The sequence below is a fragment of the Haemaphysalis longicornis genome, unplaced genomic scaffold (genome assembly GCF_048455015.1).
Source record: "Haemaphysalis longicornis isolate Haplotype H1 unplaced genomic scaffold, Haemaphysalis longicornis Haplotype H1 scaffold_5, whole genome shotgun sequence".
In the NCBI taxonomy this organism is placed as follows: Eukaryota; Metazoa; Arthropoda; class Arachnida; order Ixodida; family Ixodidae; genus Haemaphysalis; species Haemaphysalis longicornis.
Genome location: NW_027526385.1, coordinates 5,739,000 through 5,766,296, shown reverse-complemented (window position 1 = coordinate 5,766,296; position 27,297 = coordinate 5,739,000). Strand labels below are relative to the sequence as shown.

General features: G+C 45.5%; 2 protein-coding genes across 3 annotated transcripts in view; one reads left to right on the top strand and one right to left on the bottom strand.

Moving 5' to 3' along the window:
- Nprl3 (GATOR complex protein Nprl3) overlaps positions 1-10,956 on the bottom strand; it is a 33,565-nt gene extending 22,609 nt beyond the window's left edge. Inside the window, exons 1-7 of one of the 2 annotated variants that reach the window (XM_077669857.1) lie at positions 10,681-10,956; positions 10,528-10,585; positions 10,364-10,405; positions 9,674-9,842; positions 6,055-6,208; positions 4,295-4,370; positions 166-274 (exon numbers count right to left, since the gene is read on the bottom strand). In XM_077669857.1, the coding sequence (XP_077525983.1) occupies positions 166-274; positions 4,295-4,370; positions 6,055-6,208; positions 9,674-9,842; positions 10,364-10,405; positions 10,528-10,585; positions 10,681-10,795 (723 nt within the window). In that variant the 5' untranslated portion in view covers positions 10,796-10,956. The remainder of the gene's footprint in view (positions 1-165; positions 275-4,294; positions 4,371-6,054; positions 6,209-9,673; positions 9,843-10,363; positions 10,406-10,527; positions 10,586-10,680) is intronic. The other variant, XM_077669858.1, reaches the window with a different exon arrangement.
- A 237-nt stretch (positions 10,957-11,193) lies between these two features.
- On the top strand, positions 11,194-27,078 carry LOC144137848 (ankyrin repeat domain-containing protein 40-like). Its single transcript, XM_077669859.1, has 5 exons — positions 11,194-11,800; positions 13,835-13,983; positions 14,849-15,052; positions 16,302-16,444; positions 19,343-27,078. The coding sequence occupies exons 1-5, from the start codon at positions 11,670-11,672 to the stop codon at positions 19,673-19,675; spliced, it is 960 nt and encodes a 319-aa protein (XP_077525985.1). The 5' UTR covers positions 11,194-11,669; the 3' UTR covers positions 19,676-27,078.
- Positions 27,079-27,297: the final 219 nt, after the last annotated feature.

Genomic DNA, 27,297 nt, shown 5'->3' with positions numbered 1-27,297 from the left:
CCAGGCTACTGCCCCTTCCCGCTTGGCAAATGCGTCAAAAGCAAAGCAAGGGGACCAGCACGCACACAAGCACAACTCGGAGACCAACAGAGTGCCTGGTGCAAACATCGAACACGGGAGGGCGGTACAAGAGAGTAACCGGACCCCCCCGCCACCCTCGCCCACCTTGGGGCAGCTGCGTGCCAGGTGCAGCCGATGGACCTTGTGCGGCAGGCAGAAGGAGACGCTGATCCAGCGGTTGATGTGCAGCTGCACGGACCCACTGCTGTGCAGCCTGGGATAATGAGGAAGGGGCAGAAGGGGAAGGCGGGACACTCGCTGGCTCATTCCATATCGAGCGTCTCAGCTGCTACCACAACCAACAAGAGTGCATGCACCGACTCCAAATAACGTCACACTGTTTAACAGGTGCAGTACCACAGAGTTGGCAAGCTCATTTTGGGCCCAGCACTGAAAGTGGTAGGGGGCGAACAACTTCTTTTTGCGCTTTAACTGGAAGATTTCAACTTTCAAAGCTCTCCTTCGACTTTTGTTTAACAGCAAACGACGCTCTGTGTTTGCATACAGAGACAAGTAATTGAAGCTGGCATTGCTGTCGAATGTGTTTTCCCTCCACTTTTGTGCATGCAGGGGTGAGACAGCCAAACCAGATTTGGGAGCAATTTTTGGAGCAGCGAAATCTCGATTTTGGAGCAGAAGAACCTTGATTTGGAGCAGAAGAACATTTATTATGTCACCTTAGGAGCCTAAAAAATCAAAATTTTGGAAACTCAGGGAGGGGGGGAAGTGCACTTTTTAATCGGTTTTGAACGTACGCAACACTTAAACAGTCTTTCGATTGAGTTTTTCTACCAGAGTATCAAAAGGCACGAACTGCACTACATCTTTACCAAGCATTTTTAAATTCTACCCGCCGCGGTGGCTCAGTGGCTAAGGCGTGGCGCTGCTGAGCACGAGGTCGCAGGTTCAATTCCCGGCTGTGGCGGCCGCTTCTCTGATGGAGGCAAAAAGCAAAAACGCCCGTATGTACCGAGATTTTGGCGCACGTTAAAGATCCCCAGGTGGTCAAAAATAATCCGGAGCCCTCCACTACGGCGCGCCTCATCGCCTGCGTTGCGTCAGCGCGTTAAACCCTACAATCAAACAACATCAACATCAATTTTTAAATTCTTAGGCTCTATGCATGGATAGCCTGGAGCGCCGTTGAGGATATCGAATTGAAAACCTGAACAATTGTAAGGCATTTTTACTATCATGTCAATGCCTAAATTATTATTCGTGTATTCCCAGACTGGGCTTTACGCACAAGTGTAGAGCCACGGCAAAAGTTGCGCCACAGAACAGGGAGGACTTTGTTGCGCACAGCGAGGTGACAGTCGTCCCACCCTACCAGCGCCCCCCAATTTCAATTACCAAGGTGCACGTTCACAACGATCGTAATTTGAGTAAAGTTGGTATGTTTAGCCACCTCCCTTTTGGAATTAAATTTCACTTCAGATAGATTAACCTTTATTACTAGCGTGCAATAAGAGCCCGTCCCATTATCGGGCACTGGTTGAACATTTTGCGGCGATGTAGCCTGCACCGCCACTTCTGCAGTGTCGATCGTCCCATTCCCGCCGCTCGCTGTCAAAGGCAGCAATAACTCGGCGTTTTATAACACCACAACGACTCCGAAATTTCACTTCAAGCACACACCGCTCCTCACACTCAAAGCCGAAACACGGCGAATTCACGGGCCCCACGCCGTTTTATGATGAACTGTCGCGCAACTTCCCGCAACAGATCAAACGACAAAATGTAAACCCAGCCACCCCCATAACCAAAACAACGGTAGAAATCAGCGAAGAGCACTCTGCCTGAAACACGAGCAACTGCTTTGCCCGGCGGCCATGTTTTCCAATCTTCACCACACCAAGCTGGCGGCGCCCAAAGATGTCGTTCCAGAGATACAGCGCTCCGAAGATAGTCGTTTTTTCATCAACTTGCACAAGTAGTTTGTCGCCTCAGTACACATAGGTATTTTTTCTACAGGACTTTGCAATGGTTTTCGATGGGAAAAAGTTTAAAAACTCACAGAATATAACATGTGCAACCCGACATTGGGACTTTCGAAAAAACTACCTCGGGGACAAATATGAGCAATCAATCAAACCTTTACAAACAACATCACCCTGGGGGTGCTGGAAAATTATGCCGTCAGTAAGCATTTTTCCCCACTCAAACTGACGGGAGCGTTAAAATTCTTGGCTCTCAGACTGTTTTGGAGCAGTTTGGCGCAATTTTTGCAATTTTCAAGCTTGTGGAGCAGCTTGGCGCAGGAAAACAAATTCGTATCAAAACTGCGCAATATGCGCAGCTGTCTCACCCCTGTGCATGAAAAAAGAGCGCACCATACGCTGTGAAGCGGGACTGCCTACATAGCCATTCAAGCAAGGTTGCCGCTGATCCCCAGGAAAAGAAGAGAAAAACACCCATGCAATTCTCCAGCCACAGCAGCACCCAAGGGCTAGACAAGTCAGGCAGGCAACTTCAGACTCTCGCCTCTCTTTGTAGTATATAGGTGGTACTCGTTGAAAAGTTTAGTGGTCAATTTCTTTGCTTGGCAACACCGAAGACGGCCACAGACATGGCCGATGCACCACGGACATAGCGCGGCTTTGGCCGCTGCGCCCGCACGCCGAAGAAAAAAAAAAAACACCGGCATGCGTCGTCTGTTTCATTTCAACCCGATTCTCAACGGTGGTGTCAACAGAGGTGTTATTAATCACACTCACATTGGACTCGAGGCAATACTTTGCGTTCGTTGAGGTAGAGTTTGTTAACGTGTGACACAGTTGACACAGTCATGTGCTTAGCACAGAGAAGTGCCGCCATCCCGCGGAGACCAGCGTAACGAGTGACGACGCACTCACACAGTTGCCTGCATGTGCGCCTTGCCAGTGAATACAAGCAATAGACACCGACAGTAATAAAGTGCAACGGCTCTCGTGTCCACTCACATAAATCTTCTGAATGTGCATGCCCAACAATATAAAACGTTTGACAAAAACTAAAACCGAAGCAGATCAAACAACCACTACAAATAAGAGAACCTGCTTGACAAGTTTAACAGTTGAAGTTTGCACCTTTTAATAACAAACACGTGCATAGCAGAAGTTAATTTCCGGCATGCACCTGTCTCACTGTGTGTTTCAAAAAATGCTTAGACAAGCTACTCCAATCCCATTTCATTACCCACAATTTCTGATGTCACAAATTGCACTGCAGGAAAGTGTATGGGGCAGTGACCCATCTACTTTCAGGCTTGTGGCATTATCTGCATCAACGGGCAAGTGCTGCTGCCAAGGGTGGCATATCCGTTTCACAACCCTCTAATCTACTAGCGACTAACTTGTTTCTGCCTTTCAGTGTTCTCCCAGGTATTGTGTACCATCACTTGGGGTACTGTAAACAACATTAGCTTGCTCTTCGCAATTTCCTTTCAGCCACATGAGCTTAGTTTATTTGAGTAAGGGAGGACAAAGCAAGTAAAACTATTTTTGTTATTTATAGACCAAATTCAGTCAAATTACGAGAATTTATGTACTTAACTGACCTAATAACAAAACGTGGATCAGTTTAAAAATATCTTCTATACTTTTTGAGTTACCAGCCTAATTACCTTCACAAAGACACCCCAAAATAAATTAACTAATTAGACAAGAGCTCAACAAGATTTTTGTGTCAGTGTGATCAGGAAGGTCTATTCTTTGCAAGGAAGCTATTAGATTACTGCTTTACTTCCTTTAGGCATCGAAAAAGAATGACAGAAGCTTGACTTTCTTTATGTCATGAAACCATTTCTGATTTCGAAAGGAAGGTGAAACTTTTCTTGTTTCCAATAGCGTCCTTGCACAGAATAAACATTTCTGATCACTGACGCACAAATCTTGTTCACTTCTTGCTTAATTAGTTTCTTGCTTAATTATGCTGAATGCAACTTTCAGGTAATTCGTCTTCTAACGTAAAAAGTATAAAAGGTATCCTTAAACCCATTTCAGTTTGGTGTTAGAATGGCTAGTTACATGAATGCTCCTAATTCGATTCAATTTGGTACATAAATAAAAAAAAGGTCATTGTACTTGCCACGTCCCCCCTTAAGCTCTGATTGTAGCCTGCTGACACAGTTTATCAGCATCTCACAAACCTCTCTATTTTGTAGCTCAGACATGCTAGTCACGTGCACGCAAAACGAAGCTGACAAAAGACACGCAACAGGGAAAAATGGGGAGTCCGTACTAACACCACTCACTCATTGTACGCTTTCTGCAGACCGCGCGCCAGTTGACTTCGCCGCAAGATCAGGTAATACGGAGACTCCCCGCTGTCTGGTCGCGTGTACACAAAATGTGGGGGGGAAAAAAGAAAAAAAAACATCTGTTACAATTAGAAGCTGCCATCATGCTTTGACCAAAACCTATCACAAGAGTGCCCCACCATCTGACAGATGGAGTACTTTGCACTAAATTACAAAAAACTGTTTCTGCAAACTTAGAGTTGAAAGTTTGGCCAGTTTTCTCAAAACACAGCGCATGGGGAGATGAACTGTACACACAAAGACATTTCCCCACCAAAATAGAACAACACCAAAGCTACTATTTATTTAACCCAGTTTTATTATATATTATAGCCCATTATAGTACATTATGCTGCAACGAAATAGGAGGTCTGTACCAGTCATGATGACACTCAGTAAGATGCTTCCAATGCTTGACAAAGCAAGAACTTGAATTACTGCAGTCTCCCGTAGCTTATGGCAGTCACTACTATTGACTGTTGGCTTTGAGAACAAAGCAGAAAAATACTAGTACTGTCAAATGCGACTTAAAGCAAGATTGCAAGAAAACTCCACTGAATTAGCTTTCGTATAACTTATACAAAATTTCGAATGGTTTAAAGGTTAAAATACCCCGTGATTAAAACAGAAGACTGAATTCTCCAGCACAGCTTTGCTTCATATAATGATAAACCAAGGGAAAATGGAACGTCAAGCTGACACCCATCTTTGAATTTTTTTTGTTTAAATTTCCGCTTCTTAAAAGATCTATCTGTTTAGTGTTGTATATTAGTGCGCATTGGATTGACTTGCTTCTTGCATTTAGGAGCCCTGGAAGCAAACAAGTTCTTATCCAAGTCACACTTCACAACACGAAGGCAAAATATTGTCTCAGCAGGTTACAAGCGCACGTGGTTTTGAGCAGCATGCATCAATACGACACTGCGAGAAGCGAAAAAAGAAATGCTGTAAATACACCCCATCCAGCATTTTTGTGTCTGAGGTTTGACACAGACACTTTCAGCTGCCTAATAATGTCGCTCTGCATCAACAGGCTTTTTTCGCCATTACCATGTCCAGCAACTACAACTTTCACAAAAAAATAATAATAAAAAGAGAAGAAATGAAGTCAAGAGCATGATGGAATTCCGTCTGGCCGGGAGGGTACATGCGGAACAAAAAAGAGACTCCGACCAGTCCAAACAAAAACGTACTGACGTTTCGGCTTCCAGCACGGAAGCCTTGTTCGCAAGCATGCATCACCAGAAGTGGGTCATTTAAGTGGGCTTGAGTAATCGCTGCAAAGAGCGTGCGTAGATCGGGTTTAGAGTTCCGTTATTACGGCTGACTGTGTTAGATGTGGTCTGAATGATTAGTGATTCCGGACGAAGTGGTGATGCTGTCATTTTTTTCTGTTGCGGCGATTCTTGCGTTGTCCCGATCAATCTTGTGGGCATTCACGACGGTGTGTTCAGATAAAGCATTGTTGCAAGCACTCTTATTCTTTATGTCATGGGCGTGCTGCTGCAGACGATCTTTGTAATTCCCTGATTACTGACAAATTAACAAATTACTGGCAGCAATTACTCAAGCCCACTTAGACGATTCACTCCTGGTGATGCATTCACTGTGAACAAGGCTTCCGTTATGGAAGCCTAAATGTAAGTACGTTTTTGTTTGGATTGGTTGGAGTTTCTTCTTTGTCCTGAAAAGGAGGAGAAAAGACCGCGTCCCACCTTCGGGCATGGCGACAGTGTCGTCGTGAGCCTGCAGCATGCTCTTGAGCTCCATGCTGAGGTAGTTGCAGCGGTTCTCTTCCGACGCCAGGGCGATGGCAATCTTGTGCGTGAAGTCATGGTAGAAGTTCACTATGTCATGGCTGGCATTGGCCTTTTTTCAAGGGTAATTGCGGGAAAGGGAACACAGACTCAGTGGTGGTCACTGTATACCTACTCATCCCAAAAGAGAATAAATGACACTCAAAAGGCCGACGCGAACCTCAGTGCCAGTTGATGTAACTATTAAATGCGATGGCAACTGGCTGACTGAAATTACGTATTTCAAGTGACTTATCACCAAGTCTTAACCTACCCTTTGGGGGTGTGTTTTGCTCTAGGAACATATACTAGGCTAAATGCCAAGTTCTCTCCGCACATCAACAGCCGCTGTCTCGGCACATACAGATGATGCAGTGAGGAACTCAAGCTCAAAAGCTACGAGTCATGCGATCGTTATGAGCAGACTTGGCAGTAATGAAATTGCAGTAATTAAATTGATTTTTGCTGTAATGGGTGATGTAATGAATTACTTTAGAGTGGTGGTAATTTAGTGATGTAATAAATTCCTTCAGGCCAGCAATTTCATGGAAATTAGCCATTACCTTCCCAATGACTTTTGACACCAATATAGTCTGTCCACTTCTCTTACGGCATAAGAAGTTGACCACGAAAAGTTGACCAAGTAGAGTTCTAATACCCAGAGAGTCTCTGGGCATTGAAACTCTATGAACGCAAAGGAAGCAACGCTTCGATGAGAGCTGCGCCTGCTTTCTCGTGCCTCTTCGTTCGCTTTTTATGCGTTCCGGGAATGCCATGGCGACAGTCAGTAATTTCAAAGTAATTTCATTACTTTTGACAAGTAATAGTAATTTATTGTCATTACTTTCGGCCACCTGTAATTTCTAATTTAATTACGTTTTAGAAAATTTTAGGAAAGTAATGAGTAATGTAATTTAATTACTTTTTAGAAGTAATCTTCCCATCTCTGGTTATGAGATAAAAGCATGGCTAACTAGCTGGAATAATTGTCACATCAAATCGGCTGTTGCACACAGCAGGATTATGGCTGATAAAAAAAATGTTGAAACACTCTTGGCTTACACCAACCCAAGGCCACCTTTGGAATCAAAGTTCATTAATTTCATTCTCCCCGTCAATTTTTTGCCTGCATGTGCTGTTTGATACCTTGACCCCTTGATACTATCTGTTATGTGATCCACTTGTTGAGCATCATTCCAATCACGTGCCCTGCCCAACTTACTTTTTTTCTCCTGAATATGAACTACATGCAGTAGCGTCCTCTACGTGGGGGTGTTTTCTGACCCACCCCGCTTGGTTCTTAACCCTACGTGTGGCAATCACTGTCTCTCTTTCCATGAATTTTTGAGCTGCTCTCAGCTTTCTCCGAGAGAGCTCCTAAATTGCTGTTTAGAACTCAGCCATTTGGTTGAGCACTGAATGATCTGGAGAATTGTCTAAATATAATCAGGGACCAAACAAAACCTCGTATCAGGCTTATACGGCCAACAAAACAGGATTAGTTCTGGCTGAATGCAAGGTTTCTTACCAAATCACCTGTCTTGCTTAGCCAAAACATACCAGAGACTGCTCTGCCTCAGCGAAAAACCATTCAACTTGTTTGTGTCCCAACACTGTTTTTGAGATCGCGAAAAGACACAGCTTCCGACACAGCTTGCATTTGGCAGTGTTAAAGGTGGGGACACTGATCTTGAGAAACCGTAAATTTTCAAAAAAAAAATAAATCACTTTTCTGTATTAATTTTATTTGCTGTCTACAGGCCCCAAAGAATGTACCTGAAAAATATTATAGCTGTACCTAAGTATTTACAAAGCTGTCGCCCTTTGAATTCGTCTAAATGACCATTTTTGCCTATGGTTCCAAAATTCGTACCTTGCTTTCTCAGGACCAACTTTTTTTCCCATGGGGTCCCCCTGTCAGGTACAATATCCTGGGATGTACTGGTGAGATTTGTATCATTTGGAAGCTGCATTTGGAAGCTTATGAACTGAACAGTGCAATAAAATGACAGAGATATAGAATTTCTTTTTGCAAGCATAAGATTTTATGTGGTTCATTATGTGAAAACATTGGTAATTGATGAACTGACATTTAATCAGTTTACGGCGTTTGCAGGAACAATGCTAAAATTACCGCTCTGGTATAGCTGCCCTCCCTGGTCCTTCTAGCCAAAGGGATAAAAAATATTCCAGTAGTTCATAGGTAGATAATGAAAATTGCATAACATGTTGCACAACTCTCAACTTACACCGCATAGATGAAAACTGAATGCATATTTGCACTCACGATGTTAAAATACATTTAACGTGTAAATCTCAAGCACATAGGTTAAAAAAAAAAAATGTCCTCAAGACCAGTGTCCCCCCTTACAACCAACCAGCGCATCAGAATTGACAGCTCAAAGTGCTGCGAAGGTGGGCACGGCACTTCGAGTTGTCATCTTCGCACCCTTGAGAAGCTGCGCCCTGTGTATTCTTTTTGCTCTTGCATGCTAACAGTGTTTCCGAACCAAGAAACGCACATATTTCTCAAACCATAGAGCGTCATTTAGAAATGATGCCACCGTTTTACAGAATTCATGATTGTAGGGTTTAACGCGCCAACGCAACGCAGGCAATGAGGCGCGCCATAGTGGAGGGCACCGGATTAATTTTGACCACCTGGGGATCTTTAACGTGCGTCGAAATCTCATACACACGGGCATTTCGTTTTACAGAATTTGGCGCCAAGAAGTACAAAATGTCCAGCTATTTATTTACAGAGCAGCACCTGCTCAAACAAGAACTGTCTCAAGCCCTGACAACCACAAGAAGCCGTTGCCAGTACAAACAAGTAGTCCGTGTGCTCTAGAGCATGGTTTCTCAAAGTGGGTTCCGCGGAACATAGGGGTTCCGCAGGCCCCTCCTCAGGGTTCCGCGAGCCACTGATAAATTTTCCCTGGTTCCGCAGTCGCAAAGTCTTATATGGTGAACTTGAGGTGGCGATCGATCTAAGGAACCTCCATTACTCTACTCACGCCCGAGTGTCAGTAAGCACATCTTGGCGCATAACAGAAACGCGCGAGCTCCGCCATAAATCTCGCCAGCAGCTTGTAGCCAGCCAGACTCCGAAAACGGACCACGTGGTTAAACTATTGCACTTGAATCTCGGCCTTATATTACCCCCCATGCGCATTTCTCCTGTTTGGAGATAGGTGCCGCTAGCGTACGCATTCGCGTAAAGTCGACGGAAAAAAAAAACGATACCCTTGCTTGCTTTTGAATTTATTGCACGTTAATGTAGCATGAACGGAATGAAAAATGGCGGGAGGGGGGGGGGGGGGTTCCTTGGCCCTTAACGGAACTTAGCATGCTTGCGAACCCCTGCTCTAGAGAACTGTGAAGGGTGTAGCAAACAACACGTTTGTAATTACGACGTAAGAGGTTCAAATGTCTCTACACTCAAAAACAGATGCATATGTGCTGACCATTTCCTTCATATGTTTTGATGATCATGTATGAGTCGAGAAACATTCTAATGTTCGGCCGCGGTAATTACCTTGAGGGCAAACACGACGTTGAACATGAGAAATGTTGACGTTTCTCGCTTGGAGCACAACTGGACGGGATGGCCCACGAATCGAACATCGTTCACCTTTAGTTCGAACTTGCGGTTGCAAAGGTCGCTTTTGGTTGCAAAGAGGTTGGACAGGGCTTTGTCTGAAATCCTGGTGAAAAAAAAGTGAGGGCACGTAGATTCGGCAGCAGTACTTATGATTGGGTAGCGGTTTCAATTAAATTAGTTGTGAGTACAGCGTCGTCCAGTCATCTTCTTTCCCTCATGTTGTGTCTACTACACTGCCATTCAAGATGCTTAACCAATACCGACTTGCCCAAATACCAATCCTTTTGAAAAAAAAAAAAGGAACAAGCTTAATCATCCCTTATTTGGCGCAAACATAAATAAGATGGGAAATGGTAGAAAGAAAGGTTATACAGCTCCTCCAGAGAAAGCATGGCACATCTTAATTAAAAAAAACACTAAAATTCATGCTCTCACAGCTTAAATACAAACCGAGCAGTGATGACAGAATATATACATGCAAGCATGCGCCGCAAAGTTTTCGTACAAGTCGTGTGTGCTGTTCCCCCGGCATGCTCTAATGGAAAATAAGCACAGGATAACATCTGCAGTGTGGGTGACAATTAGCATAGAACATGTGCCGGGTACAACAAAATCGTTACTTACAACACTAAGTTTTTGTCAGAAACCTCTGAACAGGTTCTGGCTCTGAAATTAAAAGTTTGGAAGACACAGCATGAAGTCAAGCCGGCAGCAGGAGCGCGAATGCGCGCACATTTACGCCAACGTTGTTGACAAAGTTGGTATATTAATCGCACGCACGTCCGCACCTGGTGGTATTGAGAGTGTCTTCGTTCACAATCAATGCGTACGGGTTGCTCCGTTTTTCTGAAAAGATAAAACGCGCGCAGACGTCACTGCACCCGGACACCCCCGCACCAGCAGAGACAGCTGACGGCGGCGCAGAAGATCCGTGAACTCACTGCTGGAGTGGGGATCCTTTTCCGTGTCGACGGCGTACGGGTAACGGAACAATAGGCGGTCACCTTTGCTACCAGACTTCACGAGATAAACGCCCAAAGGACTGGTTTCGTCCATTTTCACTTCGCGACGCTGTCTGAGAAGACTTCTCGACACCTCACAGCACCTCAGCTTCTGCTACCACAAGTTACATACAGCTGGGCAACACAGTTTAAAAAAAGTAGTTCTTCATTGTGCCAGCGTACGAATACAATTTGTTTGGAGTTTTGTCATCGCCTCTTGTATTTTACAACGCCAAACAAATGCGCCCTGAGCAGCCAATCCAGCCCTTTCCTTCTATACCAATCTCTTTCTCTCAATTGATAGCCTTCCCAGTGCTTTAGTCACGTGACCAGTTAATCTTGGGGCGACGCTTGGTGGAAAGCGGCAAAGTTGGCAAAACTCCGCCGTGGTTCCGAGTTTTTTCTAACGCTGACGAGAGCGCCGTTACTGCCGTTAATTCAACTATTTTAAACATCAATTGCTTTTGAAACCAGGCACAAGCCGCTCTCAGTTTCCGTTATGGTGGGTGATCCCGGTTAATCTTGAGGCCCCACCTTACGACATGTGGGCACTGCAGGTGTACCACATACTCCCATAGGAAGCGGGTGATGTGTTCGGCATTGTGAAATACAGGAGGCGATAGTTTTGTGCAAGAAATAACCTTCCCAAATACTCCCATTAGACATAATCTTTAATTAAATTGTAATACAATTTTTGTAGCTTGTGTTGGCGTTGATAATTTTACTTACATAGCAAATTATGGCCATATCATTAGAACTATTTTTTCTACGCGGACGTATGACGGCGAGCTGAGACAAAACAACATGTATCTGCTTGGCCCCGTATCACAGTGAAACCTGAACAGCACAGATCGCGGACGTCGTGAGCTTACGGCTGGCGTTTCGCTAATCTTGCCGCGACGGATTCCTTGACGGCTTGCATCCAACGCATGGAGATAAATAAGGCCAAGATTCTTGAAGAGAAGCTTCGAGAAGCAGCATGCTACGGCGACGAGGAAGCCGTGATAACGCTGGTTGAACGCAACGTGCGGGTCAACTCTCAGCATGACATTAACGGATGGTGAGTAAATGAAAGGGCCACAAAAATCTGGCTCACTGAAAGAGAACTTGGCTAGCAGATCGTCTATATGAAAGCCAAGTGTTTGGCGCATGTAAGTGCGCTTCAACGCAAAACACTTGTGCTATGCCAGGAAGCCGACCGCGTGCTAGTCAGGGCGTTGACCAACTGAATCAAAATCAAAACCAGGTCGTTATGTAAAGTTTGGGCGTGCGTTTTCGGTAGAAACCGCTTGAGTTATTACTAGGAGACATATTGCAGAAGGATTTAAGTTGCTCGATAAGCACCTGTTTGCACTGTTCAGATTTTCCGTGCATGAGCTGCGCTCTGTACTGCACTAATTTCTTCCTTGCAGTGATCGAACATAACCGCATGAACATAAAAGACGCATCGTTATTAGCGATTCTAACATTTGTAAAACAAGAGAGAAAGGCTGATCTGTTTCAGAAGTAATTCTAGATGCCAAAGCGCTTACAAGCCCGCGGCGTTGTTGTTGTTGACAGTTGAGGCGGCGTCCGAGAAAGTTGGTGTTACAAAATGTGAAGTAGAAAGGTGCAAATCATGTGTCGTCCCTTTTTACTTTATTAACTCTATGTTACTTGCGATAGCTTCATGTGCTTGCTCACCTAAATAATTCTTTGCACGATATTGGCATTCATAGGTGTGCTACTTGTATAAAATTTCTAAATGTTTAATATTCCCCAGTCATTTTTGCGGCTGACAGACCATACAATAAATTACTAATTTTGGTGAATCACCTCAAACTTGCAAGAAACACCCGCGCTGATTTTTACGCGAAAATATTGTTACTGTCAAAAAACCAATTAATGTTTGCAAGGTCATTTTTTTCCTTTCAGCACATCGAAAGGAAAGGCATTGGACTTTTGAAAATCCTCTCTTGATAACCAAGTATTTTTGACCAATAAAGCAGATATAAAAATATTACGCACAAAAAACATGGCAGGATAATGATGTTCCGTGTCTCTCCTGCCACAAAATAACGAAAGACTTCGAATTTGCTTCGAATTGATCTCGCATGAAAAATTGGGCGCATACACCAGGGGACCTTACCAAACTCTAGGTCTGTCTAAGATGTAAAAAAAGAAAGGTATATCTGAGATAATTCTGCCATTTTTATTACATGGGATCTGGCTTTGCAGACAGTGTTTTCTAAAATGGTTTGTCCAACCTTGATATGGAAAGAGCATCGTACAGCGTGTGAGCATCTTGACTTGGCTCACTGCCATGTTTCGGTCCAGCTAATGCTCGTTTTCTAACTCGGTTGCTGCACAGGATGTAAGCGATGCACGTGAAGTTAGGTGACAATAGCATGAATTGGCGCGAAACGCGGCAGTGAACGATGCCGTACGATGTTCTTTCCATATCAGAGTTGGACATGAACTATCGTAACATATTCCAACTGCGCATGCACGTACTGAGAGCCATGTGCTCTGTTGTTCGTATTTCAACATATCTTGATGGCACAGTCCAGCCCGCTTATAACAAACACGTAGGAGAATGGAAATTAGTTTGTTATAGCCATTTTCCGCTATATCTGAACATAAGATATATATATATACAAATAGTAATCGGAATAGAAGATTTGTTCTTTATAGCCGAGATTTCATTAATACAGTGAAACCTCATTAATCCGTACCTGACGGGGATGCGAAGGAAGTACGTACTAACTGGCACTACAGTTTATCCGAATGCATTAGGTCAAAGGGTAACCAAGTCGAGGATTCGGCTTAACTACGTATAAAAAGAAACTGCGGCTAATGCAGGTATGGTTTAACAAGGATCCACTGTACTGGATTTTGACAGACGGTATGCGACTGCAAATTTTGGTTTATGACCAACCTGTCTGCACAAAATGCAGTGTAACCTCGTGTATGAACACGCTTAGTCTTGATACAATTTGTGCAGTTGAGAGGAAGTACAGGATGTGTCTTTAATGTTGTTGCAGGAAAGCATGGGCATACATTAATAAGCTTTTGATGCTTATGATGATGGATGTGTGGCTTGTTCCCCTGCCAGGACGCCCCTGCACTGGGCCTGCAAGAGGGGCCACGTGGCCACTGTGCGCTACCTGCTGGCCCAGGGTGCCGACCCGAGCATCACCACCTTCAAGGGCGAGACGCCCGCAGCCCTCACGGACAACGAAGACATCCGGGCACTCCTCGGGGGTCAGTACCACGGGGGTGATGCAAGAGTGGCTTGAAAATGGCTTTTTATCGCAGGCAGAAAGTGGCACATGGCCCTAAGGCCAATCTGTCTGCATGAGAGTCACGGCACACTGTCACCGTCACCACCGATAACTTCTTGTGTGGTGTCGGGATGGTGCAATTGGAACTTAATGTGTGGCAAAAGGGAGTAGAAATCCAACATGCAACTGAAGGTCAAAGCTGTGATAGCAATGCAGGAGTGACATGTCACAAGTACACTCATCAATTATCTATTGCACTATCAAAACATTATAGTTACGATAAGGACTTTGTGAATGGCTAGTTACAACCCAGGAGAAAATGTGGCTGGTCCCAGCTGGTTTATGGTTAAATTCCCAGCTGGGACTAGCTGGTTCCAGCTGGGACCAGCTACGACCAGCTGGACCCAGCTTGGAATTTAACCATAAACCAGCTGGGACCAGCTACCATTTTCTCTTGGGAAGTGAGGCCTTTTCAGCCCAGCTGACATTATAATCACGTCATGTGATATTTTATTATCAACCTACCCTCTGTCATACAATTTTCAAAGCATGTACAGTAAACCCTTGTTACCACCAAGTCGTCGGTGCAGGAAACTGTGCGAATTCTTGGAACATGAAACTGATTCTTCGTTAAAAGCAGAGATAATTTGCTCTCGGTGCACTTCAATGGGTACTGTGCAACACTTCAGGTAGAGCCAGATATAAAGCAATTTCACGATAACAACGGTTTACTATACATGGTGATTTTCCCCACCCTCTTGCCTTTATCCCCCAGTGCGGTTGAGTTGTCTAAATCCGAATTACCACCGACAGCCTTTGAGCGCCTAACCTTTGCGTGCGTGCAGAGGCAGGCCAGGGTGACGTGACCCCTTCGACCCCCTCGTCGTCCCTGCCCATCACGCCGCACTTCCTGAGCCACCCGACCATGGAGTACAAGGTGGACCTGTCGGAGCTCTCGCGCAGCGCACGCAACGTGGACCCGGACCTGCCCGGCAAGCACGTCCTCCCACACGACAACGGACAGTCGGACTACTCCAGCGGACACCAGGGTGGGTAAAAACAATGGCGGCACCCGCTTTGCTTTGGCTTACGGCAATTATTGCTGACTGAAGTCTTCAACAATTTAGTATCATTAGAGACCTCGTAAAAGCTGCTGTTACAAAAGATGAAATACAGGGTCACTGGCCAAAATCAAAAGTAAAAAGGATGTTTCAGAGTCCTAACGCTTCTTTCTTCACAATGAAAGCAGTTGCTGGGAGGCGGCGATGTAAATAGCCCCTAGTAATCTCAATTTAGACAGCCCTTAGTAAATCGGCGTCTTCCATTGACTGCTGTCATTGTGAACGAGGGAGCCTTTGCACTCCTGAAACATAATTTTTAGTTTTGACATGGTCAGTGGCTTGTATTTCATCTTTTGTATTATGCTACCTGACCAGATGGTATGCTGTCCAACGATCAACTTCAAAAGGTTAGTTTAAAAAAAAATGAACTAGCAAAGCATCCAAAGTATGACATTGTTAAAAAGTAATTTAAAAATGGTAGCTAGTTAACATAGTAAAAGGTTAGCATTGTGAAGGCGATTCATAAAGAATGACAAACAGGCAGCAGTGCTGTTGGAATGGCTCTTTCAGTCTGCATCTGTAGAAACACGTCAGCCTACTTCCAGAAATCAAGGTGACAAGCTACTTAATGCCTAGCAGAGTGTTGCGATATTATCGATCGCAGCTGTTTCACTACTGAGGTAGTAATACATTTTTCAAATGTGTCTCTATAAAAAAATATAAGTACCCGAAAGTTTCAGGCACTATTGAAGTACTACCCAGCCCTGCTTTGCGATTTGATTACTTTGAAGTGCTAAGTGAACTCGTGTAAAGCCTGCTTTACATTCCAGTGGTGCTGGTTCTGAAGAGCTTTATTTACAGTAGCTACGCTGTGTTTATCTGCCTGCTCCGTGCAGTCAAAGTCCATAACTTGTATTTTTTTTTTATTCAAAAGTTTGCCCTGTGGCATGACGGTACATGGGTTCACAGGTACACAGACAAGTTGGCTTCGTGCATAAATTCCAGAAGTTGTCGATGAAGTGGTCCATGAACCCAGTGCTGCAGGTCTGGAGGGTAACTTGTACTTACAGGCCAAAAAAGCTTTCCCAGTGGTCAGCAGAATCGGTGCAGTTTTGTTCCTGACATGGTAATGTCTGGCTGGTGGAAAATGGTTGACAGCAACGATGAGGCACGGAAGAGTGAGTGGTGGAACAACGGGTGCCTCGACGAGAGTGTTCCCTGTGGTATTCGGCTGCAGAGGAGACGGACCTGGTGCTGAAGGTGCGCATCGCCTACCTGGACGACCCGGACTTCATCGAGGTGGAGCTGCCCAGGACAGAGCTGACGTTCGCCAACCTCCTACGCACGTGCTGCGATGAGCTGGGGGCCGACTTCAAGCGGGTGAGCACATGGGGGCTTGCAAGGGTTAAGGCTTGGGCGAGTTAGTGCATGACTGCAAATAGGGGAACAGCGCAACACAGACCAAACACAAGAAGAAGAAAGTGGTTGTTACTTTCTTCTTCTTGTGTTTGGTCTGTGTTGCGCTGTTGCCCTATTTGTACTCATGTAGTGGCCCCATCCTCTGGCATGCTCAGTGTCACAGCTAAAGGGGGAAGTTAGCAATATTGTGTTGTAGATTATGGTCGATGTATGCCTTGTTTCAAGTGAAAATTCGAATGTCTGTACACTCATACGTGGCAACAAACTCTTAGCAATCGTTGTAAATGGTTTCGACCTGCTCTGCTGTAAGCGCAGTCATGCAATATTACACCACTTGCAAAACTCTCCTAGGCCCCGTGTATCAAAGAGTGGCCCATGGTTGGCCCCCTTCCCTGGGCTGGCATGGGTCAAGGGCCTGCCATCTATTGCCAGAAGAACTTGAATAATACTACAGTAGCCGACTTATTTTTCGGACCTGGAGGGGAACGACAAATAGTCCGAATAAAAGAGTAGTCCGAAAAGTCCGTGAGTCATTACTTTTATGGGGCAACTGATGGCTCCTCGGGAAAGTCCAAAATATCCAGAAAGTCCAAATTTTTGGAGTCCAAAAAAAATGGTTGGCTACTGTAAGCGCTTGCAGCTGCTGCCATAAGTCATGAAAGAAAAGCTACGCCTTGCCAATACAGTTTCCCCACAGCTTCAATGAAGCACAGTCCGCATTGTCCACAGGAGTTTCGCGACTAGTGTGTATTGAAGAACTGTGAGGGAAGAGCTCATCAGAGTTCTTCAGTATACAGCAGTTGCCAACTCCACCTCAGAATCTGGGCTTTGCAAGCACCCCCGCTTGATTGAAGCGAGAGGAAAGTGTACAAAAACTGAACTTTACTGAACACTTACTTGATAACACAACTTACCGTAAAAACTCGCGTATAATACGAAGTTTTTTTTTCCAAATTTTACTATGTAAAATTTGTGCCTCGTATTATATGTGGATCCCAAAGTTTTCAGCCGAAAGTTTGCACTTTCAAACTTCGGTTTCGGTTTCAGCGGAGGGTGGGCCATCTTGCCGTGGCATTAGCTGGCTGCTGCTTCTCTCAGCCGGCGCCATTTTGATTGTTTTGACCACGCGAAGGATCGTCACATTCACCGCAAGTCTATCACGATGTCGGGTGCATGAAGGCAGTATTCGGCGGCAATTAAAAGAAAAGTTATTTTATGTGCCGAGACCATCAGGAATTGCGCCGCAGGATGGCAGTTCGGCGTCACCGAAGGCAGCATTCGCGGGTGGAGAAAGCAACTGGTGCTTGACTGGATAAAGTCTGTGTGGTGTTGGCGGCCTGGAGCACTGTTGGGGGTTCCCGTCAGTGCTCGTGTTGGACGCCTTTCGCTGCCACCTGGCCGATTCCGTGAAGAAGTTGTTGCACGAACCCCGCATCGAACTCATTGTCATTCCAGGAGGAATGACATTCCAGCTGCAACCGCTAGACATTTGCGTCAACAAGCCTTTCAAAGACTGCATCAGGTCCTGCTACCAAGAGTGGATGAGGTCAGGAGACCCGTAAGTGACAGCTACCGGATGGCTGACACGGATTTCTCCAGCGGTGCTTTGTGGCTGGATCGCGGATGCGTGAGCCAGCATCCCAGATGAGCTCGTCAGTCGCTCTTTTAAGAAATGCGGCATCTCGAATGCCCTTGATGGCATTGAGGACCACTTTCTGTGGGAAGACATTTCCAACAAGGCGACTTCAGGAGACAGCGGCAGTGAACCTGACGATGACTGAACGGACGTCGGAAGACAGTGCCAGCGAAAACTGACAATGACTGAAGGGTAACTGCAGTGCAAATAAATGTTTTCTGTGCTCTTTACCTCGTATTATATGCGGATGAAAACTTTTTTTCTGATTTTGCTGTCCCCGAATTACACCTTGTATTATACGCGGGTCCGTATTATACGCGGGTTTTTACGGTAATAATATGAAGCTTGCTTTTTAATCTAGAAAACATTGAATCAGGTCATGTTTACTTATGCTTCCGCAGTTTCTCTTATACAACTTGCAACAGTAGCTGCAAGCTCTTGAGTACTACTACTTCAGCCTTCTGCCAACAGATGGCAAGCTAGTTAACTTGCCCCATGGTCGGCCCTGTTGGCCTCCACAGAAGGGGACCAACCGTGGGCCACTTTTAAGAGCAGAGCTCTTTAGGGGCTCGCCTTGTCGTCGTAGCTCCCTTGCTGGACCCAAGTAGAACTGCACGGTGTTCCGTCGTCACGGCGTCCCACAGAGGCTTCGAAAGCCACGCGGTTTATATAGTCACAAGCGTTTGAATCTTGTTAACCGCTGGCGCTTGTCGTACATCTCCCCGTTGTTTGGCGCCAGGAAAAGTGCGGGTACATTTGAGGCAAAGATGTATACGTTATTAACCGGCAGCTCCCGCTTTCATTTAGTTCGGATCGCTCGTTGGGTTGGTTTTTACGACAGTAAGCAAAAAAAAAAAAAGTTTCACTGCAATGCCGGCACATGCGGGAGGAAAAGCAGGCACAAAAAGAACAGAACTCCCACTGGCGCAGTTTCAGGTAGAGGGTGCGCGAGCACCGCAAAGGCGGGAAATTTGAATGTGTTGGACAAACCTCCGTTGAATTCATCAGGAGAGGGATGAGACAGGGCAGCGCAGAGCGTGATGGGTGGTAAGAGGGAGCGGATAACGGCACCACAGCCCATTGTGGCGAATCACTGCTCTGCACTCCCAACACAACAGTTTTCACATTGAGTGGAACGGCTTTAATTTTTTGATACACGGGGCCTGTGGGACATTTCGCAACTGGTGGCATTAACTCTGGCCTTCCGCGTCACGTACTGACAGGTTCGCAAGCTCCGCAAGCTGCCCAACACGATCCTGCGCAAGGACAAGGAGGTGCAGCGGCTCTCCGACTACCAGGAGCTCGAGCTGGTCCTGGACAACATCCAGCCCAAGCCCCAGCCAAATCCGGCGCTGCCCACCATCTCCGGCGGAAACGTGGCCGCCTCCGCTGCACTCAATCCCGTGGTTCACTTGGCGGGCCTCCTGTCGGGCGCCAACTACAACTCTCCACCAGGCTACCTCCCCAATGGCAACGGAGTGACGGCGGCCACGACAGCAGCACAGAATGCGTTCGCCAAGTCAGCCTACTGCGTAAACGGAACCATCCTGTACTGAGCTTGCACACGGAGCTCTTTATGGAAACCGGGATGGCAACGTGTTACGTACGTTTAGTGTAGGCGCCCTCACCTGATAGCATTCCTACGGGACTTCCCAATTCAAGGCCCAAAGGCTTAAAAAACACCATGCTCCAAGAGGAAAGTTTTACAGCTTCAATGCATTGTTCCTAGTGGCTTAGTTTGCTTATTTTAGAAATATATCACTTCTGTGCTGAAATGAAAAACTAATACTCTTGCTCGCTAGACAGCGAGCAGCATCTAGTGCAAATTAGCTAAACTAAAGCGTGTTTCTTTTCTTTTTCAGTACAGAAGTGATTTATTCCTAAAATAAGCAAACTTTAGGAACATTTTTATGGATCTATAAATCTTTTTGTATTGACACGTTGTTTTTAAGCTTGTGGGTCTTGAATTAAGCAGCCCCATATGAATGTGATAAGGCAAGTGCTCATTGAAGGTGTAAAATTGGGCTTAACTGGTGCATGATCACAATTCAAAACAGCGCTACCAAACGGGACAAGAGAACACTTTGCACCGTGCCGTGTGTCTTCTTTTCTTGTCCCGCTTGGTAACGCTGTTTCAAATTATCATAAACTGATTCTAGAGTGCCAGAAAAAAAATGTACAACAACAGCCGTTCAGAGGCGAAAATTTGTCACTCCAGCGGCAGATTTGGTTTTCCCAAGTTCACGCCACTTTTGATTGGCTAACATCACTTTCCAATCATTGGCTGTTTCACTCATTCCCTGACACAGAACTGGTGAAACTGTTTTGGGTAGGGTTCGCCAGAGGCAGTGAAGATATTAGCGGGGAGATTGTAGAAGCATGTCTCATAGTAGTCGTAACAGCATAAGAGCACAGTGCCTCCACAAGAATGCACTGGCACATTCTTGCTCGTGTGAGAGTCCTAGTTTAATCTAGTCAGGTCTAGTCTACCGGACACCAGTCTGGCCAATTGCTGCTCTTCGGTTAAGATAAGAAATGCTGTGCCAGCGATTTTATAAAGTGCCTGCATAAATTTTGCTGATTTTTCATTTCGATCTGTGTGCAGGGGGGAAACAGTTTGCTAGAAGTTCTCGAGAAACAAATTCAGTAGAGCCATACTGAGCTGATTTGACTGACCACGTGTGTCGCGGCTGAGGCTATGCCTAAGCAACCTTTTTAAATTCTGTTCGTGGAATCACACAAAATTCTTGCACGAGAGTTGCATTCAGTTTGTGTGCACAGGACCCAAGGTTTCGGTCGGTTTCATATTGTAGTTGGGAACTTGCGTGACTGAAGCATTTTGTGAAGGTTCAACTAGAGTTCCGAAAACGTCGCGAGATGGCAAGCAGTCAAGCTTCCATTTAAAGCAACGTGTGTCAGCACTTTCTGCATGCAGCTGAATCGCAATTTTACGAAGGTGCAGTGAATGCTCGAAATACTTGATGAAATCGAAAACTCGAGAAAATTTAATTGCTTGTGGTCGAGACGTTCAAAATCATCCACACAATTGAGACATTCACCATGTCGAATTGGGAAAATTTGAGCTTCAGTCAGATTTCAGTTGAGTCAAATTAGGATGTATTAGAAATTCGACTCGGGGGACTTTCGCAGCGCTGGTGAGGTCGCCCTGCTTTGCTGTGATCTTGAACCAGTTTGGTTATGAGACACCTGATGGAATGGCAGCGCTGCTCACACAAGCATTAGTTGTTTCCTTGGTGTGCTATTGTACTGGGAGGAGTAAGAACGCTGTCTTAAGTCATCATTCCAGAGTGCACAGTACAGACATGCAGCTGTTTTAAAAAGTGTGTGTACGTACTAGTAAATGTGTCACGAGCTGTCATTATGGCTTTTAACATAACTTCTACTTAGTTTTGATGCGGAAATTTCGCAAAAGCTCTATTTTAGCCACTTGACGGGAAATGCCATTTCGATTAAAATGTACGGTTGGACTTGCAGACAATTTTGTTCCATATTTCTGATTCTGCAGACAAGCCTGCAATTGCCCACGCTCTCACCCTTCTGATCTCTCTACATTTGTGGCATTATCTCGTGGCGCACGTCTAATGCCGTCATGTGATAGGTTGTGATCCCGACGCTTCAGAGGAAAAGAAACTCAGGCATATCTTCTTCTTCTTCCAGGCAACACTGTTTTGCTTGTACATAAGGTGGTTCATTGTGTACATACGTGCTGTCTCAAAGAGCAAGCTTTGTATGCTGCTTTTCTGCTCATTTTGTAAAATGTTTTTTTTTTTACTTCGCGTTTGCGTCGCCAGCTGCTGCAGAAGACAGCCTTGCAGTTTTCTGCAACCTGGCTAGCCAAGCCATACTGGAGTTTTTCGAAAAACAAATGCACACCAGGCATTTTCAGCTTGTTCATCATTAAGTTTTGAGCTACATTCCTGGCCTTTCTACTTCACGTTACGATGCAGTCTTATTAACGTGAGTGTTGTAAATGAAAATGACATTGCTGGAATTGGGACGACTTGAATGTGAGGCACTGTGTTTGATCTTACAGAACTATTTGACTAATGTCCTAACTCTCTTTGCTTACAGTCACTGAATTATTACATGGTACAATTCTTGTCATGGCTAGTGCAGCGTCAGATGAAGAAATATTGCCGCAAACCATGCATTGGGTTTGATTATTGGCTTGACGAGGGCTTAGGGTGCATTTACCCAGCACCTCAACCAGATGTCATAAGCCAAAGGCGACACAGTGGTCTTGAAAGAAAAACACGTTTATTGGAGCGAACTTGTGCTTCCCTAACAACCTAAAGAATACACAGGCGGTGAAGCAGCAGCCAGCAAAGTGACATACGCAGGCAAGTGTCGGCGAATCGAATACCACCGCGTCTGCTCTGCAGGAGGTTTGACTTTTGGTGCAAGTGGTTCTCGAAACGTCGATTTACATCCAGAACATTGTAGATCAAAGAAGATTATTGTGGGCTAGTGATGTTAGGGCAAAGGACTCTTTTTATCTGAATGAGATAACTCATGCGGCATAAAAATACAGAATGGAACACGCACTTCCCTTGGGACACAGATAACAGAGCCGGGCGTGGCCGGGCAGTAGAAACAAACGATAAATAAACAAACCCGATGCATGGTTCGCGGCAATATGATAAAGGCCCATTCACGCTTTGCGACGAAAGCGAGCGAAAGCAACGGGACTTCTCTCGCTTTGTCGCGCGGCAAGAAAAATTGGTCCCGACCATTCGACAAAAACGATCGTCGTGCGACAAAGAGACGGAATTCTGTCGCTTTTGCTCACTTTTGCCGCAAGTGTGGACGGCCCTCAAAGGTCGTAAGCTATTGCTCAAGCAAGCAGAGAAACTGCACTGCTAATTGCGCAACTTATGATACATACTTGGGCACCAAAAAAAAGAGAGAAGAAACATAGGTTTAGACTCTTTCAATGAGAGTTCTTAGTCATAACTTTGCCCGCATTTGCAATTGTGGTCATTAGAGCTTATTTGTAAGCATGTCGATATGGCAGTGGTGATTTGTGTCACTTTACAAAAGTAGATTGCAATGGATCATCTTTAAAAGGGGGCAAAGTAGATCGGCGCTTGGTTCAAGGTTGGGGAATAGTTGCAAAAAGGATAGAAATGTCGTCAGCTAGTTGCTTATTAAAACACCAACAACCATTGGGTTTCGTGGTGTACAAACCCTTTTTAGTATTCTGTTTGGCAGTTTTATATCACAAAAGTAGTAGTAGTACAGTGCTCACAACGAACTTTTGCTTAGTCGCATGTACTTGTTCCTTGAGGCTGCCTCTCTGTTCGTCACATTGTGGCTGCTAGTAACGTGTCATCACATTTTTTAACGTTATCATCTATTTGTTCAACCTTGTATCGTCATGTAGTTTGGTAGAATTAATTGCGAGGCTAACTATTCGAGTACTCTTTCTGCATTTCCGGTGAAGGCAGCAGATGCAAAAGCTTGTTGCGTCTTCAGTGAGAAAACAACCTCTCCGTTTAAATACAGTAGAATCTCGATGATACGAATCTCGCGGGACCGCGAAAAATATTCGTATCATCCGAAATTCGTATGAACCAACATAGACCAAAAAATTGAGCGCTGAAAAAAGTTTTCGTTTATTTCTTTTCTTTCTTTCGCGTGAACAAATCCATGATTTTTTTCTGCTTTTTTTTAAACCCCCACGTCACAAAGCAGTCCTTTCTGGAGCGCGTAACGCTCCGCCTAACTTCGCGCTTGTCTCCTCACTCCCGGTGTCCAAGCTCGCTACACGCCGCAACAGTCAGGCGTGAACCGCATGGTGCGTTTTTGAACGTGATTCGCACGCCTTGGCTTTGCGCGCGCTGTATTTTCAAGGCCGCATTGACGATTTCGCACCCGCGGTATCTCCTTCCTCGGTCAGAAAAAGACGCTGACGACTTGCGAAACGCTCGAGACAGCCCGCTGGCTCCGCCCGAGATGTTTAGGCTTAGCACTCCGGCAGATATTTTATGGGCGCTTTCACTAGCGGCGCCGATGGTGTTTTATAGTACCGTTTTCGCCAACGTTATCAGCTCCTTTACTGCACAAGAAACTTCGTGTCTGCCTTGAGCGGCATTTTAAAGAGCGGCTAGAAGCAGTCGCTCAAGCGGCCGTGCCACTTCGCGGCCGAAGCCGCCGCCATGTTGCCGCCGCCGGCCGCGGCGCGCGCAGCGTGCGAGAGGTTTCGCGAGCAGAAAACAACAGCCCGGTCGTTTCTGGAGAAAGAATAGTGGCAAATGGGGAGAGAGAGCCGTCACTTGCTTGTTCGGCAGTCGGGCGCCTCGCCGGCTCGTTCGTATCATCCGCCGGGCCGCGCAGGTCCGTTCGTAACAGCCGAAATTTTTCCCATTGCAAACAATGCAATTTTGCCGGGACTTTTCAGAAATTCGTATCATCCCGAAATTCGTATCACCCAGAATCGTATCATCGAGATTCTACTGTACGAGCTTCCTTGCTTACGATGCCTGCGTGTTTTTTCTATTTTGTCAGCTCGCAATTTTTCTTTGTGGCACGAGTCATGCTGGTGTTTGTTTTGCTTCAGAACACTGGACCTACATTGCCTCTTGCTTGTGACAGTTATGAAAAAAAAAGAAAGAAAGAAGTGCCTTTTCTGAAGTGCATTGTTGTGTCACTTTACGTTCTTCTCTGTTTTCACGAAAAAAAAGCACTTTGCAAGGCGTACTTGTGCTGCAGTTAGGTTGTGTCCTTTCTGCAAGTAGGCTTCCTTTGTGTCTGTACATGAGAATCTACGACTAATAGCTAAGCGGTTTAGAAACTGTTATGTCTCATGGGGTGTCCTATTGCACAGCCTTCATGGATGACCCAACAAAGTTCCACTTCAGAGAGGCCACTGAAAGTGGAAAAAAGGTGGCATGTCAACTGAACCAAGCGAAAGATGTGAGGAATTTTTCATACATTTTCAAAACGTCAGCTCAATGGTGTGGGAAACAACAGCTTGTAGCTTACAAACCAGGTGCAAACAGTACTGCTTTGTTTAGAGCAGTGGTTCTCAGCCATGACTGCCCCGGGGACCCCTTCCGGTCTTCCGAAAGTGATGGGGGGCCCTACGATGGAGCATACGTTGATCGGTGTCATAATGTCAAACAATTTGCGCCTGCAGCTCACGTCGCCCACAGACTTATCCAATGCCCGCCTTTTCTGCTTGACGTTAATGACTATGCGGGCCATAATGTCAAACAATTTCCTCTTGAATTTAAATTCTTCTAAACACCTATACGCTGCCTTTTCTAGGTCTGTATTTTTGCTTCTCATAGCTAGTGAGTTGTGCAAAAATCAGATGTTCAAATATCTGCTACGGGGAGAAACTAAACGTACATGTAATGCAACAAAGCCACCTTTTTTGAATTGCAAGCCGGTGCTGGCAAAATCGAGAAAAGGATGGCGGGGGGAATGTTTCGAGGGAGGCTTTGCGGACCCCTCAAATGCTCTCGCGGACCCCCTGAAGTCCGCGGAGCCCCATTTGAGAATCACTGGTTTAGAGCCTGCAGCTTGAGCCCATCATCATCATCATCACCACCACCAGCCCACTACAGAACGAAGGCCTCTCCCATTGACCTCCAACCGCTCCTGTCCCGCACGGACCGATTCCATTTGTTTGCCTCCAAACGTGCTTCATCCCTCCGTCGAGTAATTGGCCTTCCTCTTTTTCTAAACCTGCCTCTAGGTATCCACTCGGTCACCCTGTGTGTCCACTTGTTGTCGGTTCGTCTAAGCACACGGCCCGCCCAAGTCCATTTCTTTTTCTTTACTTGAACTATGATGTCACCTACTCTAGTTTGTTCTCTGATCCAGGTCGCTCGTTGCCTGTGCTTGGGTGTTACTCCTAACATTATTCATTCAATCGCCCGTTGAGCCGATCTGTTTGTTTTCCAGTTGTTTAGTAAGGCGCCAAGTTTCAGCTCCGTATGTTATTGCTGGCAGTATGCACTGGTTGTAGATTTTTCTTTCAAGCGACAGAGGTATCTTACTTTTCATTATTTGCGAGCGCTTGCCGAATGCACCCCAGCCCATACCAGCTCTGTGCCGGATTTCTTTCTCGTGGTTGGGATCAGCACAGACGACGCGACCGGGGTAGTTAAAATCTTCTCCTTGTTCTAGCGTTGCATCACATATGCTGAACAGGGCACTTTCGGCACGTTTATTTATCGTTACTTTCGATTTATTTGTACTTATTTTTCAGCCCCAAGGCCGTGCTTTCTGATTGTAGTATTCCAGTCATTTTTTTTGCAGGTGTTGTGCAGACTCACTCAGCAAGACTGTGTCGTCTGCAAACCTCAAAATGGCTCGCGTATTCCCACATTATCTGTAATCTTGTGTTTTCCCAGTCGAGCCTCCCGAATACCACCTCCACACAAGCTGTGAACATTCTTGCAAGGTGGTATCACCCTCAGTCGTACGCCCTTACAAATTGAGAATTTGTCGCTTAGCTTGTGAAGGATTATCCTGCTAATACAGGAGTCTTAATGCAGGTCTCCTCTGTCCCCAGGTCTTCCAATGCTTCGAGCACTGCTGCGGCGCTGACTGAGTCAAACACTTTCTCATAGTCTACAAATGCCGTGTAGAGGGGTTAAGCGTATTCTGCAGATTTTTCTATCACTTGATTGACGACACGGATGTGATCCAAGGTTGAGCACCCTTTCCTAAACCCAGCCTGCTCTCTGGGTTGATGGGAATCCAGGCTGCCACCTATGCGGCAAAGTATAACTTTGGTAAACAGCTTGTAAAAAAACCGAGATTAGCTGATGGGTCTCTGATTCTTCTGGTCTTTGGAATCTCCCTTCTTGTGAATCAGAAAAATGGCGTTTTTGCAGGCTACGGGCACTTTAGAGTCTTTAGGCTTTCAGAAAATAGCGCAACAAGTTTTTCCAGTACAATATGTCCTCCCTCCTTTAAAAGGTGATGATGATGATGGTTGGATGTTTATGGCGCAAGGCCAACTGGGGCAAAGAGTGCCAGTTTTTTTCACCTTTAAAAGGTGAAAAAAAAAAAGAGGAAAAAAGTTTGAGCTCACTCAACTAAAATCAGCCAGATCAATCAGCTACATCCACTATAATGCTCAGTGGCTGAGGTGCTGGTTGCGAAGCCTTTTTTTTTTTTTTTTCCCAATGTGATGCCCATG